Source organism: Cyprinodon variegatus, unplaced genomic scaffold, assembly GCF_000732505.1.
Source record: "Cyprinodon variegatus isolate N-32 unplaced genomic scaffold, C_variegatus-1.0 Scaffold907, whole genome shotgun sequence".
Lineage (NCBI taxonomy): Eukaryota > Metazoa > Chordata > Actinopteri > Cyprinodontiformes > Cyprinodontidae > Cyprinodon > Cyprinodon variegatus.
The window spans coordinates 128,619-145,057 of record NW_015151360.1 but is presented as its reverse complement, the minus strand read 5'-3'; the positions used below and the strand labels follow the sequence as shown (position 1 = coordinate 145,057).

The 16,439-nt window shown below is 41.8% G+C and overlaps 1 protein-coding gene across 1 annotated transcript in view; it reads right to left on the bottom strand.

Annotated features, from left to right (window-relative positions):
- Nucleotides 1–16,439, bottom strand: part of frem1 (FRAS1 related extracellular matrix 1) — a 71,159-nt gene that overhangs the window by 25,645 nt on the left and 29,075 nt on the right. The window contains exons 8-26 of the mRNA XM_015398038.1: nt 15,708–15,839; nt 14,995–15,339; nt 14,770–14,912; nt 12,726–12,922; nt 12,557–12,647; nt 12,302–12,469; nt 12,013–12,221; nt 10,391–10,484; nt 10,037–10,289; nt 9,366–9,572; nt 8,068–8,253; nt 7,786–7,982; nt 7,457–7,667; nt 5,236–5,380; nt 5,002–5,143; nt 4,615–4,810; nt 2,716–2,980; nt 1,252–1,669; nt 909–1,110 (exon numbers count right to left, since the gene is read on the bottom strand). Of these exons, the coding sequence (XP_015253524.1) occupies nt 909–1,110; nt 1,252–1,669; nt 2,716–2,980; nt 4,615–4,810; nt 5,002–5,143; nt 5,236–5,380; nt 7,457–7,667; nt 7,786–7,982; nt 8,068–8,253; nt 9,366–9,572; nt 10,037–10,289; nt 10,391–10,484; nt 12,013–12,221; nt 12,302–12,469; nt 12,557–12,647; nt 12,726–12,922; nt 14,770–14,912; nt 14,995–15,339; nt 15,708–15,839 (3,801 nt within the window). The remainder of the gene's footprint in view (nt 1–908; nt 1,111–1,251; nt 1,670–2,715; nt 2,981–4,614; nt 4,811–5,001; nt 5,144–5,235; nt 5,381–7,456; nt 7,668–7,785; nt 7,983–8,067; nt 8,254–9,365; nt 9,573–10,036; nt 10,290–10,390; nt 10,485–12,012; nt 12,222–12,301; nt 12,470–12,556; nt 12,648–12,725; nt 12,923–14,769; nt 14,913–14,994; nt 15,340–15,707; nt 15,840–16,439) is intronic.

Below are 16,439 nucleotides of genomic sequence, written 5' to 3'. Positions count from 1 at the left end.
ATTTTCTTCAACGGAGAGTCTCCAGACTGATCTGCGAGTTAAACCTTGAAAGCTTGCGAGATCAGGATGGTCTCACGAGGCTATGTTGTAACAGCCTTCAAATGAGGCGTCTCGGTATATTATGTCTATGATAGCCATGATGTTACTTGCCGCTGCACTGTGGGAGTAAATATTCCAGCAACAAGAAGCTCCGGGGAGGCAACATTTCAGCGTTGTTTTTTTTGTTTTGTTTTTTTTTTATCACCCGCAACAACAAATTCGAATTAATTAATTGAGTTGATTTTTTGCCCAGGCCTAGTATTTACCCCTAATTTGAGTAGGTGGGTGGGAGTATTTGCAGTTGGAATTAGTATTTTCTTTCTCTTAAAATAAGATAATTAGATCATATGCACTTGAAATGAGATAATGCAAATTTTTTTTTAATGTAAATTGTCTTGTTCCATTGGCGAGGTCTCTCACTTGCCTTCTCAGTTTTGAAACAGATGCACTTATTTTGAGAAAAAAATTACTTATTTAGATTTAGATTTTTTCCATTGTGTTCTCTCTGTTATCATCTGACATGGGAGCTTTCTTAGAGTTAATAGTTGCCTTTTGTATCTCAGCTTGTTTTTTCTATGTCTTCTTGATTCTCCTTGAACCCCAGTCAGCCTCAGCACATGGCCGCTCATGCTAAGTTCTGGTTCTGCAGGAGGTTTTATGAGTTTATCTCTCCATTGTCGCTAAAAGCATGATTGAATTATTGACTTACATCAATATTTGAATTAACCAAAAATGATACCTTAGAACTGTAAATTCCCAAGGCTGACCCTTTTAAAGGTACCCTACATAAATGGAATAACAGCCAAAAGGCAAAGTAGTGAACTGACCAGCATCATGCAGGGTGGATAGAATGACATCGTTATACTGACCTGTGGTAATGTTTTCAAGGTAGCCAAAATAAGGTGAACGAACAATGCAAAATATGAGCTCTTCTTCTCTGCTGTCTCTGTCCTGCGCCTTAAGCTCTCGAGATGTCAGGAAAATCCCATATCTGCCATCGGGTAAAAGCTCTGCTTTCCAAAGTGGGAGTAGCTTCATTACTTCTGGAGAAGATTTATCCAAAGGCTTGATCTGAAAATAAACCAGAAATGTTTGTGCCAAATCATATTTATCTTAGCTCTCCATTGTGGAGTCCTAAACTGAGAGGAAATGGTAGCAAAACCAAATTAAAATCAATTTAACTCATAACCTGTATATTTTTCTTTTCCCCACCTGAATGGTGAAAAACACCGGCTCCGTTTGCAGCTTTCCATCTAACAGAAAACCTTGTCTGGACGTGTCAGAGGCCGTGAAGGCAAACCGGTCGATCTGAGATGGTCCCCCGTCATGTCTGTACGTCACCTCCAGCTCCTTGATGTGTTTCATTGAAAAGTTTGAGCCAGCAGTCAGTGCAACACCAGCTAAAAGAAGAGTCCCATACTGCGGAGGCTGGTGGAGAGAAAAGGTCAGGGCTCCAGGTGGAGTGTCAGGATCCGACAGAGAGAGACATTCTGGGCCAAGGATCATGGTGGAACCCTGAGGGACCTGGAGGCCTTTGTTGGACGTCAGCGATGGCAGAACACGATCCACCATTTCCACATGCAGCTCTAAGCTTCCGTGTCGACTAGTCTTACCATTGCTTACAACAAACCTGTTAAAACACGCAACAGACCGGGTGTTAGCATACAGGATCTGGACCAAAACTTTGTCTAGTTAAGTCAGGAGGTTACAAGTAGTCTGTGCAGTGTTGTTTAAGTCAGTGATGATTAAATTATTTTGTTGACGCTTCTTTTCTTCATGAGGATGACGACAAGCTAAAGATGGATCGTGTTTTTGAGTTTTTTATGTTGACCGGGCGTACCCTGTACGATATTTTTAATCGTTGTACTCAGCTATAGCTGAAACTGTACGACACAACCACAGGGTTTGAAAGTTCACAGCTCACGATGTATGTTCTTACACTGTGCGGCCCGACGCTAGGATGTGATCTACTGGCTCACACTCTACGTCCAAAAACGACATTTCAGACTCACCTCCTAGAGAAGGCGCTAGTCGGAGAACTGCACTGTGAGCAGCGCGCAGGTTCGGGTAAATTGGCTTGTAGTTCTGTTCAACAGCAGAATTTAGGACATAGGGACGCCTTTTCATTATTCTGCAGAATCTGTTTGTTCAATCTCTAACGTTTTTCGGATTTTTCCTCTCCACTGTTGATACAAGCACGCTTAGTGTGAGGGATTGCCTTCGAGTCGATGCAATCAATTGGTTTTCCTTTGATAGAAAACTTTGAATTAATTTGACTGTAAGATCTGGTGAACTGTTAAGTGCCTTGAGATGACATGTGTTGTGAATTGGCGCTATAAATACACTGAATTGAATTTGTCTACAAACGCCTCACAAGGTCCGATTGAATTTCAAACATGTTTGCTTTTTTCCCAACCTTACGATTAGGAGGTGGTTGTGAGAGGCTAATTGCCCCTCGTTACCCCCCTGTATAATACTCGAAGCATGAAGCATGATGAGGCTGAAGCGGGCCCGATCAAAAACATTTTGTGCATAAAAAGAGAATCAGCCTGAAACTTGCAAAAACTCAGACAGTGTATGCAGATTAAACAAAACTTAAATGTTAAGGGTTTTTTCCCTTTTGGTATTTTGACTTGTCATGGAAAGTTGTTAAAACTTAAAGGTATTCAGACTCACTGAAACTTTTCTGTTGCCTTTTCTCCTCGGTTGTCGTGGACGTAAGCAACAAGGTTTGCTGCTATGTCCATTTGGCTGAAGGTGGATATAATCACCCCTGGATGTTTGATGTACTCTATGTGTCCGTGAGCAGGTGGGCTGGTGATAACGTACAGAAGCTCCTCTGGCTTGTCTGTGTCATCTGTGGCCAGCAGCACATCGGTGGTAAGAACCACACGGTCTCCTCGGCTGACATTTACCGGCTTCACAAAGATGGCAATGTTTCCTGAAAGCACAAGTAGGAAGTTATAGAGGTTCCAATTAGAAGTCTGTCTGTATAAGGAAAGAAAACTTCATTAATTAATGTTTCTTTGCTGTTGGTTGTTATCAAATCATTCTAAGAAAGCCATGGTGTCCTGGAGTATCTCCCACCTAAATCCTCGCCTACGTTAAGAGTTAATGCTAGAACTGACCTAAAACAAGTTTTAAAATGTACAACCATCAACCTGAGAAAGATTTCTGGAGCAAATCGTGGGTCTTGAAGCCTTTCAAGCAGGCCACATATGTCCAAAACAGGGTCCACTATTGTTTCACAAACTTAGAAGAACCAAGGGAGAGATCCCATCAGAGTCCAGCAATGTCCCAATTGTTCATAACCAACCCAATGCATCCCTAAGAATGATAGGTTACCAGCCAGAAGTCATTGTATTTCGATACCAAACCAAGGGGATGGGTGTAGAGGCAAAATGGCCACACATCATGCCTTTTACACCCCTCATTTACCACAAGACCCTACTGCTGTTTGATTTTACTTTTGTGAAGGATGCATGGGTGCCAAAGTGTCAGCACGAGTCCCCAACTGGGGACACTTGGTCTAATTCTGTCATGTCTCATGCTTTCTTCTAGCCTGACGTAGTCCTACTCAATTCTAGTCAGAATATGAGTCTGATGCTGCTCCATAGAGCTGTGATTATGGGGCATGTTTCGAACGAACCAGGAAAAAAATGCCTCTGCACTCAATTGGATAGACCTACAACCAATAAGAGCAAGGAGTGCGTGACGTATGTTAAGCGACGCATAGTTGTTGTCAACAAAAATCAAAGCGTGCAGTTGCACGCCTAGAATAAGAAGATGAGCCTTGATCGCGTTTCTCTGTTCCTCTTTTAAAATTAATTTGCTGTCGATATCTTCTAGAATAGACCTAATAGCAGGATCTACACACCTCAACTCTCCAGCGGCAGCCATTGTTGTTGTCACCCAAGCGCGCTTTGGTGACGTGGTTGATTACGTTCCTGTTGATCATCTGTCCATCATCGTATAAAGCCCGCCCTGACAATTTGATTGGCCCGCCAGATATTGTGCGAGCATACTCGCGCTACTATTGAGCAATGCCAGACCGAACTTCCCGACCTCAAACGTTGTGGGCGGGACTAAGTTCGGAATGGCATCCAGGCTAGCTTTCTTCAGCCTTCGAAAGTCAACTGATGGCCCATTTTCCCTTTGGGACTACGGACCATAAACCCTGACCAGCAGGAACTACTGGTCACTATCCATGTTTTCTGCTTTGACCCTTCCGCATACTTACAAATTTTCCTAGGTTCTCCAAGCTTACATTTTGTCCCTATGGGGTCCATGCGGAGGGGTGTTGAAGCCCAAAATAACATAATGTGGCCATGAGGAACTTGCAATTGCGGCAAGCATAAATCAAGTTTAGAACTTCCCTGTTAATTAAAGGAGTGACATGCTCAAACGCTATCAAATAAGGCACCATATATCTTATTCATATACTGTAATTATTGCTTTCTACAAGGACTTAGTTTCGTAAAGACTTTTTATAACAGTGCTGATCATGTGTACCGGTAGCCAGAACAATAACAAGAGAAGAGAAGTAATTCTACATCTAATGCTAAATTCCAGTACCTTTTTCCAGATCTCTGACAGAAATCTGGAAGTGCTGTGGTGGTGACTGATTCTTTCCATCCATCAAGTGGAAAACAAAGAAGTCCTGTGTTTTAGTGGCATGATGGCCAGTGTGTATATAACGCAAAAGGTTCATGTCAACCATGTCCTGGGTACACCTTCTCCCAGCTGTAAGTGTCACCCAATTATGGCCTTCCTAAAACACATATAAACAGTTGATTTCTTACCAGCAGTGCATGTAGAATGGAAGTTGGAGGTTGACAAGGGAGATAAAAGATTAAACAGAATTTAGCCTGTAATATTTCCTAAAGGACTGAGGCAACAAAAGGACATCAGTATTGCATGTGGCCACAACAGGGGACTCAGCTTTGAAATGTTTATTCTTACCTGTAATTGGAGTATTCCTTGTGTTGGAACGCTCTCAAAAATGTACATGATTTCTGTAGAGGGGGTATCTTTGTCCTCAGCAAATAATGTAACACTGGATATAACCCTAGCTTCTCCCGGTTTCACCTCAAGCCCATTGTTCCTACAAGAAGAACACAGGGCTCACTTTTGTTCTAAAAGGTCGAATGAGAACTGACTTTTGACAAAAAATTGTTAACAAGACATTCAAGAAACCTGATAAGATGAGGTTCTTCGTCATTCACTGGTAGAACTTCCACCATCACCCGTCTCTCTAGCTGATGTTTGCCATCAGTCAACTGAACGATAAAACTGTCCATCATGTTTTCACTGTCATCATGGAGATACATCAGATCCAAACCTGATGGAAAATGGGGAAAACGATCAAAACCTGAGTCATGGAAACATTAAACAAGCCTGTGTAAATCGTCCATCATCTGGACATAAAACCATAAAGCAGGCTGGAATCAGAGGCAACTTAAGTCTTTTTCCAATCCATTGCAAATATAACATACCAGTGAATTTCAAACCCAAAAAGAAACTCAGACATTTTTTTTTCACAAAGAAAGAATACCTAAAACAAAGCAAAAATTAGAGAAACTAAACAACTACACATATGCATTGCATAGCGAAGCAGAGCCAGTCGCTCTGTGCCAGAGTTAGCTCTATACTTGTGGCTCAAGACCAAAGGGCACATAATTTATTTGATTTCCCTTTGGCATTAAGCAAGTATTTTTAAATTGGATTAATTTGGATTTAATTGAAATCCACCCATTCATCTTCTCCCGCTTAGTCCTTTGTCAGGGTCGCAATGGGGCCAGTGACTATCTCCAGCAGTCTATGGGTGAGAGGCGGAGTACACCCTGGACAGGTCGCCAGTCTTTAACAGGGCAAGACACACAACCATGCACACTCACACTAATATGGAGAAGCCAATTAACTGAACAGTCATGTTTTTGGACTGTGGGAGGAAGCCGGAGTACCCGGAGAGAACCCAAGCATGGATGCGGAGAACATACAAACTCCATGCAGAAGGACTGCGGGCCAGTAATTGAACCCCGAACGATCTTGCTGCAAGGCATCAGTGTTACCCACTGCACCATCATGCAGCTCTCAATTTGTAATGACAAACAAAATATTTACATTTTGGAAATGGGAGGACAGATGGTTTAAAAGATAGGTGAAGAAAGCCTTTGCTAAAAGAGAAAAATCCATCACTAAACAGGAGTGAAGGATTGTTTCTTCAGCTTTCAAGTGGTTTCCGTCCTATAACTCACTCCAAACAGGTTACATAAACATGCTTTTCATGATAAGATACAAAAGCCATGCACAACTAAAGAATGGGCAGAAAAATTAACCTACGTGTTTCTCTAAAACATCAGCACTCCAACTTCACATCGCTCTGTTGTGAACTGACAGAATTAAGAAAGACTCCTGAAGAGATGCTGAAACATCTTTGAAAAGCTAAGCGAAAGTCCCTTTTTATCAGATTTAAGCCTGTTTTGTGGTTGAAGAATTAAGAATGTATAATAAAAAGAAGTTCAGCTATAACATCTAACCACAGCGGGCCCAATTAATTCTGCTTATTGATCATCTCCAAACTGCCCAAGACTTACATGGCAGCTTTAAACACCTTTACACTGCTTAGTTTTTGCTTTGATGATTACCTGCTAAAGGTATGTGATTCTTAAATTATTAAAAAAGTGGCAGCCGTCCCATTTGAAACAGAAAATGTTAAGGCCAATTTGTCAGGAACATTTAAAGTGAAACACCTTGATGTAAAAGTGAAATAAACGCCACTCCAATGGGCAGTGACAAGGGACCCTGAGGGGCAGGACGATATGTTGAGATGATCGCTGGGGGTGGACAGGACGCAAGACAGTAGCCTCGTGAGACCATCTTGATCTCGCGAGCTTTCAAGATTTCGCTCGCTAGTCAGTCTGGAGACTCTCCGTTGAAGAAAATTTGGAGCCGTTCACCAAACGAACGTCCAATCAGCGTTGGCTTTGGGGCGGGTTGAGGTGTGACGCAACGAGAAGCGCGACCGTTCAGTCTAAAGAACATGGCGGCTTCAGCCGATGACACTAGCGTTAACGTGGCTATCGAGCAAGTTTTATCGGAATTACAGAGTATTTCTTCATTGAAAGAAGAGCAAAACACTGCTCTGGAGGCTTTTCTCAGAGGAAAAGATGTTTTTGCTCCTCTCCCGACTGGTTTCGGCAAGAGTAGCCTGGCTTGTGGTTGTGTTTTCGTCGTCGCTCTGTTAGTACGTCATATGCTTCGTTGATCTGATTGGTTTATTTGGCCCGTCTATCACCAACATAGGCCAATCAGCTAACCAGTATTTTCGCCCCTTCCCAAAATTACTTCTATGGAAGGTTTCCAGATTGATATTCGGAGCAAATCCATCTGGCGGAGTCAGGTTAGCAAAATGTACCCTTTTTGACATCTTTCATAGTAAAGGCAGCCACAGAAGGCCATAGGTCAGGCTCCTGTCTCTTCATGATTGGGTTTCCATTGCTGTGATGGATGATGCTTCCATGCTGGGGAGGTCTGACCACAGAGAAGATCAGGGTATTCTTGGGGATGTCTAGGTCCATCGCATGAAACACAGATGTGTCCAGGTGTTTCATTTCTCCTTCTTGTACCTCAGGAAGAAAATGAACCAGCAAGTCAATGTATTTTACATGTGTTTCAGTGAAAAAATATCTAAGTAAAGGTGTTTATTGAGACGTTTTGGATAAGAAAGAAATTCAGTAAACTTACCGTGATGTTTTGTACCATAAATTCAGGAATTTCATCATTTGTTGGGTTAATTATAATGTAGAAAGGGATGTTAGCAGAGTTGCGCTTTCCGTCCGAGACACAAAGCATGAACTGGTCAGCAGTGGGTTCAATCCCCTGGTGTCTGGACTGTACATAGTTAATATAACCCTTGGTGATGTCCTTGTATAGAAAAGAAGCTGGGGAAATGAGGGTTAACACCAAACACATGAAACTACTTATTTCCAGTGTACTTCATTAAACTCGACACATCCTAATGCTTACCTATGCTTATGCCTGTGTTGCTTTTCTCAAAGCCAGGGCTGGGGAGGACATTTTCTATGTAGCCAAACTGGGGAGGAGAGATCAAACTAACAACAAGCTGGTCTAGGACTGAATCCATGTCAGAGGCCCTTAAATGGGCAGCAGTTATCTGGGCCGTCCCACCTTCATCCACCTTAAAGATCTCACCTGGGAACACAAACAAAACGACAATTCATATAAAATCTACCAAAATTAATAAGAATTTAGCTTATTGCTTGATTCCCTCCTTCTTCGTCTTCTTGTGTTTTATGGTGGTTGGCTAACAACTTTTGGTGCATTACCGCCACCAACTGCTTGATTTCCTCCTTCAATACTGGCAGTAATACCGCAGATCGTCACTAGGAGGCGAGGAGTCGAGGAACTGAGATAGCGTGATGTGTAAACGGGCGTCAAAACTCGGACCGGTCTCGGAATGGATCGGTTTTTCAAGGGTTCAGAGAATGTTTTTTGTCCTTGCCCAACTTTGGTGGCTTGTTTTATGTCTGGACTCTGTTTTTGGTATTTGCTGGTGAAAATTCTTTGTCATCCAGTTTCATAGCCATTCCAAAAATGTTAAAAAACAAACAACTGGAATTTATTTTCCAAGTTTGAAGATGTTTCTCTTCCCATCAGGAAGCGTTTTCAATTCAAAGTGTCAGAAGTAGTGTTGAGTTCCAAGCTTTATAGAGTGCACCAACAAAGCCTTGTTTTGGCTTAGAAAACATGCAATTTGAACCGGAGAACAGGTCTGCCCCTTAGTAGTGGGGACTAGTTGAGGTCTTTGTTAGCCTATAATACTCAATACTGGTCTATGCCTCTGAAAATGTGGGTTGTTAGAAATAATGTAGGCCTGGCTGACCAGGCAAGTAACTTAGCCCCCTGCATGATGATGGCGATTAGGACAGCAGGACGCAACTTAATCGGTGAAAAAAATGGTTGAAAGGACATTGAAAAAGTTATCTGATTTACACCCCAATGATAGTGTCTAAATTTGGTTGAAAAGTGAAAAGCCATAATTTAAAAAAAAAATGTTAAAGACATTAAAAATGGGATCTCAACATCTTAAATCATCAAAAAACTATGGCTTTTCACTGTCTATTGTTGGACTGAAGTGGGACAAAATCAGACCGACCAAACACAGCCTAAGTTTCAACAACTATTTCTGGACTAAATCAAGACCATGATGGTCCGTCCACATTTTGCCTAAAAACCAATGTCTAAATGGCATCTAGTTTTTGGGGGGCACCTACAACCCATGCAGAAAGTTGTCTTAAGCCCACCTGTTTCCAGTGAGGGTGGCTGACTGTCAACAGGAAACACTGTGATATGGAGGTCGTAGACAGGCAAGCTGTCCCGTGTCTGAGGAGTCTTTCCTCTGCCTCTGGTGGGAGTTTCCCTGCCGCAGCACAAAGCCGGTGTCTCATTTTCCCCATCAGAGATGACAAACGTGATAGTGTCATGTCGAGGAGTTAATCCAATCTCCAGCCCTGAAACAAGCAGAAAAACAACTGTGCTCAAAACATTTGTGCACCCACCCTCATTGATAGTCATACTTTCAATCACATGGCACATGACATTGATTCTGAAAATAAAGTGTGACATACATCATCATAACCCTGTTAGATTAAACTAACTAAACGTACATATTTGTTCCAGTGTTAGAAAATGCTGTGACAGGGTTTAAATAATTAGTTACACTTTGAATTTCCTTGGTCTTGCAGAAGTTATTCTGAGGTAAGCAATGTGATCTCTTCCCTTTGACAAATTGATGTTCTTCTTAATACTGTTACTTCTTCATTGCATTTTGCATGAAACAATGTAGCCCCATTGAAAAAGGCGGCCATTATTTCCTACCCTTGTGCTCCAAAGTACAAAAAGAGAAAATGGCACTCTACAATTCTGAAAAATAGTACATTGTCTACAAGTCTACTACCAAACACTGCTGGTTTACCTGTGTGTCTGTACGCAATGATTCCTGCAGTAATGTCTGCTTGGATGAAGCGATCTACAATAACACCATTTCGCAGAACCACCCCATGGTAGGGCTGCCGGGCAATCAGGAAGGCAAGGCTTCTGTTATCGCTGTCCACATCAGTGGCAAAGATGTACTCTGAAGTGATTACTATTTGTTCTCCTTCCGGACATCTGAGAACTGGGTTCAAACCAGTAACCATCACCGGGAGCTCATCGTTGATAGGTACGACCTATAAACAAATATGTCGATTTCCTTATTCAGCGGCACATAAATGGATGATCATCTAATAGCAATATTTACAGGTAGGTCTTCTCCAATTTTGAAAATTACCTTTACAGGCAGAGCGAAACTGACTGAATTAGTTCCATCTGTTGCTCTCAACTCAATGGTGTCTTCTGTAGTTTCTGAGCTGTCGTGATTGTACCTGCAAGAACAAATCAGCAAAATAATGGTTCACATACCTTAAGGTTAGGACTTTCTTTGAACTTCTTAGAAAAAAAATTAAGGTTCGTTCACACAAAATGTCATTTATTGCCTGCAGCGAAGGATTTACATCAGTTATCTCTATATAAAGGGGGGGCTCAAGAGCGTTGCTAGGCGACTTTTGCGGAGTGAAAAGCATGTCTTTGGCTATTACAGCAAAGTGTGGTGGCCTAGTGGTTAGGCCTTTGTGTTTGGCTCCTAAAAGGTTCAAAGTTCAAGCTCCACTCACATGGAATGCCACTCTGGGTCCCTGAGCAAGACCTTTAACCCTTACATTTGCTTTGTACTTGTAGCAATGCAATTGGAATAAAGTTGAATTCTATTCAAAGAGTGCTGCCTTGCCTTAGAAGGTTGCAAAACAAAATTAGCAGGAGTTACTGTGAATAGTCTGAGCTTTTGTCTATTTTTGTGGTTTTGGACTTAACGTGTTTATTTTCAATTAATGTATTACAAATATTTTAACGTTAAAACACAAACAGATAGAACTGCCAATCTGTTTTACCTCATAAATCCATGTACAATAAGATTATTTATCTTTCAGTTTTATTAAACTTATGTGCCTGCTATAAGAGTCCCTGCCCGTTGGTTTATTTTTCAAGCAAACTCTAGTCGACCGGAGTCATGTCCGCTAAATAAATCATTGCAGAGGGAGAGAGGCTGAGCGTCTCTAAGCAAATGCAGCAACATCTCAGAAAAGAATGCTAATATATTCAGTGTAGCTGAACCTTTAGCATCAGAAGCTGAGATGTGATCAAAAACAGAGTCTGTTAGGTGATAAACAGCAGCGGGGGCATAAAGAGAAGGATATCCTAGAAGACGGGTTAGAATAGTTATGTTGCTATAGGCTTAGACTGCTGGAGGACATAGGGACCCCTTTTTCATCATTCTGCTTCATTCTATCTCTATTCTCCCACTCTGCAGAATTTGTTAGTTCAATCTCATAACACTATGCTCTCTGCTTTTTTTCTCATAGTAGCTTCATCTGATCTGTGTCTGTTTAGCTGTGACTCCATCCTAGAGAGAAATATCAGCTGTGCTGCTGTGGAGCTGGTTGACAGTTGCCTTTTGTATCTCTGCTTCTTTCTGCTGGAGCTTTCTTCCTGTTAAAAGGGTGTTTTTCCTTTCCACAGTCACCACAAGCATTTGAGGGATTGCCTTCGAGTCAATTAGTCGATGCAATCAACTGGTTTTCCTTTGATAGGAAACTTTGAATCAATTTGACTTCATGATCTGGTTGAACTGTAAAGTGCGTTGAGATGACGTGTTGTGAATTGGCGCTATAGAAATAAAATGAATTGAATTGAATAGCTGTCAGAAATAGCTAAATTAATTAGGATATATATTTTTTTTTTGGTCTGCAAGGAATATATCTATCTATCTATCTATCTACGGTATCTACAGAGTGAAGAATTTTTTTTTAGGTTTGACTAGCACAATTATGCATGTTATAATTAAGCATGATGTCTGACCTAACCCTCCGACTGATCAGGTCCTGTAGTGTAAAGTTCTGGCCTGGTGTCAGTGGATGGCCACCAACGTGCAGAACGCCATGCTCTGGTCCCCTTTGGAGCTCGACCCGCAATGCCTCTGGCAGAGAGTCAACATCTGACACCTGCAAGTGTTCTGGGCCCAGCAAGGACTCCCCTCCCTCATCTACAGTCAGAAGGTTGGCGATAACCTGAAACAGAAAGTATTCATAACATTTCTACAAGTGAGAGTTCCCACGTGGGATAGAGAGTAGACAGCTGTTGATTGCACCTTTGGTGGCTGATTGTCCACTGGCATTAGAGTGATATTAAAGCAGATCCCAGTGATTGTTTTTCCCAGATGGTTGGTCACAGACAGAATAAACTGGATATACTGAGGGTGAGGGCCGATGTCCATGATTGGAGGCATGTAGGCTACTTTCATAAAGTTCACTGCATGCTGGAGAAAAAAAAAAGTTTTTACGAGTTTTATAGTGAAACACATAGCACACAAAATAATGAAATTGCTAAGAATAAGGTCATTTACTTGTGTGAAGAGTCTGAGGACTGGTGCATTAGAATCTTTGGTAAATTTGGGTATGCTGTCAACCAAGAATAACCTTCCCGCATCTGAACCGCTGCTAATTAAGAAAACAACACAAGTTTGACACAGATACTCTCTACCCATATACCAGCGCAGGCCAAAATAAACTAACCTGTAGTGACCAGAGAAGAAAGGTGGAGTCGTAACTGTGTAAGTGAGCTCGCTGTCTGGCGACTCTGGGTCGACAAAGTGAAGCTGTTGCCGTGTGATGTGGGCTATTTCTGTTTCTTTAACCACAAGACACCGCCTGGAACCAGGAACCTCCTTTGGTGGTTGGTCTGGAACAGAGGCTATGTGAACCACGACCACCTGAAGATAGACAGCGCTTTGTCAGCTACAAACTAAAACAGGAAAAATACAATTACATTCATATCTTCTTGAAGTTTATACACAAATGGCTACTTCAATGATTGAGCAATAGCATCAGACTTAAGCATCAGAGGGGAGTGGAGGGCTAGTGGTTAAGGCATAGAGCTTGGAATCCTGAGGTTGTGAGTTCCAAACCAACCCCCACAGACTGCCACTCTGGCTTTCTGAGCAAAACCCTTAACTCCTTAAATTGATGGCAGTCTACGGCTCCCAAAGGGGATGGATTAAATGCAGAGGTAACTTTCTCCAATATGAGATCAATAAAGTTCCATTATAATTACATTCATCATTATATTAGCAACACTATCCTATGAATAATATGTTCTAGTGAGCATTAGTAGAAACAACACCTTCCTGCTCATCTAAAAGGAAATTGAGGCCTTTTCAATCCATTCTACTGACTGAACATCACCAATAAGTCCTGGGTCTGCCCCAAGGGCTCCTCCTGGTGGGGGATTCTCCGAACTCATCTCTATTACCCCTTTACCACTGGTCGAAAAAGCTGTTTAAACTCCAAATGACCACCTTTATACATTAACAGACAACTTGCACCAACCACAATTTTATGTTGTTGAAACGAAAAGGGATCTTTTCCCTCTCTGCCAAGATAGTTCAGCTATTTAGGAATATTTGGCCATGATATCTCCATTATTGCTGATGTCAATCCCAGATGCTAAAAAAGTGAATTGTGTTTACAGGTTTGGCTTATGTGTTTCATACAGAATAGAGTTAGTGCTGCTGCCTTAGGGCGAGAATCATCTGGGTCTAAATGAAGCTAGGACTGTTTCTTTATAGCAGGGGTGTCAAAGTGGTTCCAGAAAGGCCCGTATGGCTGCAGGTATTCTTTCCAACCAAGCAATAGCAAACCAGACTCCAATCATCTCATCAAGTGAGTCAAATCTGAACATGATGACTTGATGAGGTGACTGGAGTCTGGTTTGCTATTGCTTAGTTGGAAAGAAAACCTGCAGCCACACAGCCCTTTCTGGAACCATTTTGACATCCTTGCTCTATAAGGTTTGTATTTTCCAAAAAAAACTTCACATTACCTGACAGATTATTTTATTACTGTTAATTGTCTTAATTCTATATTTGTTCATAGTTGAAGAATGTAGCTGGAATACACATTGGATGGATAGAGTAGAATAACCTCACAAGCCCCATTTACACTACCCTCTGAAATCCGATCCATGCCGAGCTTTGATCAGTTGACTGTGCTGAGCTCGGGTCTTTACGACCATTTACACACCACGCTAGCACGGTTCCTTGCCTCCTCGTGATGATCTATGGTACTACTGCTCTCTAGATGTAAACAAGCAAATCACATGGTGGCACCCTTGACGTTCAGGAAGTTTTACACTCAACAGTTATCCTAGTTATTGTGCTAAGACCGATCTCAGCATGGTTTTAAAAGGGTGTTCTAAATGGGGGCCATAGATATGCAACTATGAAGGAATTCTGTAAAACTTTGTTTAATGTCTTCATGGTTCAGGAGGACTGAGAACTTTCACTGTGATATGGAATTTATTCACCACCTATCTACACAGTATCTGGCAGACATGGGCAATGTGGAGTCAACAAGTCATCTCCATGTCATGTATTTAATCTACCCAGCCAATTAACCAGGTGAGTCCAATCTGCACAGTGAAGATTGGACTCACCTGCTTCAGTGGGTAGAACAAATACATGCATTGGAGATGACTTGTTGACTCCACATTGCCCGTGTCTGGTATCTGGTCAGGTAATGAATGGTACCATTGAGGTAAAGATGTGTCAGTATCACTCACCTGAGGTTCTGAAAGGTTAGGGGGATCATGGAAATCAGACAGAACAACCTCAAATGAGTCATCAAAAACCTCGTTCCCAAGGTGTCTGTAGTACACAATGGACTGGGAAAGGTCCTTCTGAAGGAAGCGGCTCACGGGGTACCCTGAACAGAAATCAAAACAAGCAGGGCATTAAAGACATTACACAATATAAGATCAGAGATGAACTTGGTCAGTCTTCCTGACCTGCCAGCCCTGGTCCTGGGATTTTCATGACCTCTCCTGCCTGCGGGAGGCGAGTGATATTAAAGAGGATATAGTCATCACTAGAGTCCATGTCTGAAGCCTTGAGGGTGGAGCCTCTGAGCAGGGTGGTCTGGCCTTCCAAGACCTCCACCAGCATGTTGGTTATAAGGAACGGAGGGCTGTCATCTTTGGGGAGAATTTTGATGGGAAACTTGTGTCGGGTCTGATGGCGGCCATCGGTGATGCGAAAAATGACAAAGTCCTTTGTAGAGTCGCTGTCGTCATGGTGATAACAGACAACTCCTGCTTTTATGTCATTGATGGTGAACATGAAACCCTTTCCACCTGGATTAATGGCAGAACAAGAAAACTGGTGAATACATTTCAATAGAGCATAGATAATCTAGGATTCTGCATCATTGTGTTCTGAGTCAACTCAAATTGAAGGACTATAGATGCACCAGCTTTGATAAGGATAAAATTGTGCAGTTGATAAGTTAACAAACATATAAAGATATGTTGTTAAAGATATCAAATAGGAATACTATTGCGCTATTGGAAAGTTTAACAAAAGCTGATTTACCAATTTCAAGAATAATCCAGAAAAGGTTTGTTAAATCAAAATGCATCAGATTTGAATTGACTTTCAGTAGCAGGTACTCATGTGTTTACAGGTGAAATTTCATAAGGTCAGTGTTTCGGTGTGTTAGTACCTCTTACAGTTAGTTGTCCATGCAGGAGGCCATCCACAGTGATGACTCGAACTACATTCAGATTGTCATTATCCACGATTTGCAATTGGTCCCACGTTATCGGACGAGACTGACCCTCCAGCAGACTAAGACCTGCTCAACAAAATATGAAGGTTAAAGGTATAGTGGAGGATTTTCACACATTTTTGAAAAGACCCAAAGTCTCCACGCCCCCCCAAAAGATTGCACATGCACAACTCTGTACACGTTCTTGAGAGAAAACGACTCACTTTCCAAAAGAAGATTTGCAAATTTTCCTCTTTGTCAGACTCACCGCCGGTAAGTGAAAATGGGGACGAGCACGTAGGACAGCCTTACGTATACATGTCACCAGAATGATTGACAATTAGGAGGACCGCTTATTTTTATGATACACCCAGAAGAAAAACCAAAAAACATCCTGCACTATACCTTAAAGCTTAAACTGGAAACAATCTCTCAGGTCTCTTTGAATAAATGGGTCTATCGTGTTTTATGTATTCTCAAAAAAAAAGCTGTTAAAGTCTAGTACAGTAATGTATTAATGATAAATGTTATCAAATAGACAGTAACACAGATGGCTTCTATGCACAAGAGTGCGCTGACCTACCACTTGTTAAAGGAATAGTACACCCAAAACATGATTAGCCTTCATTTTCTACTCACCCCCATGCTGAACAACAAACACTCTGGAGTACTTTTTTGATATCTCAA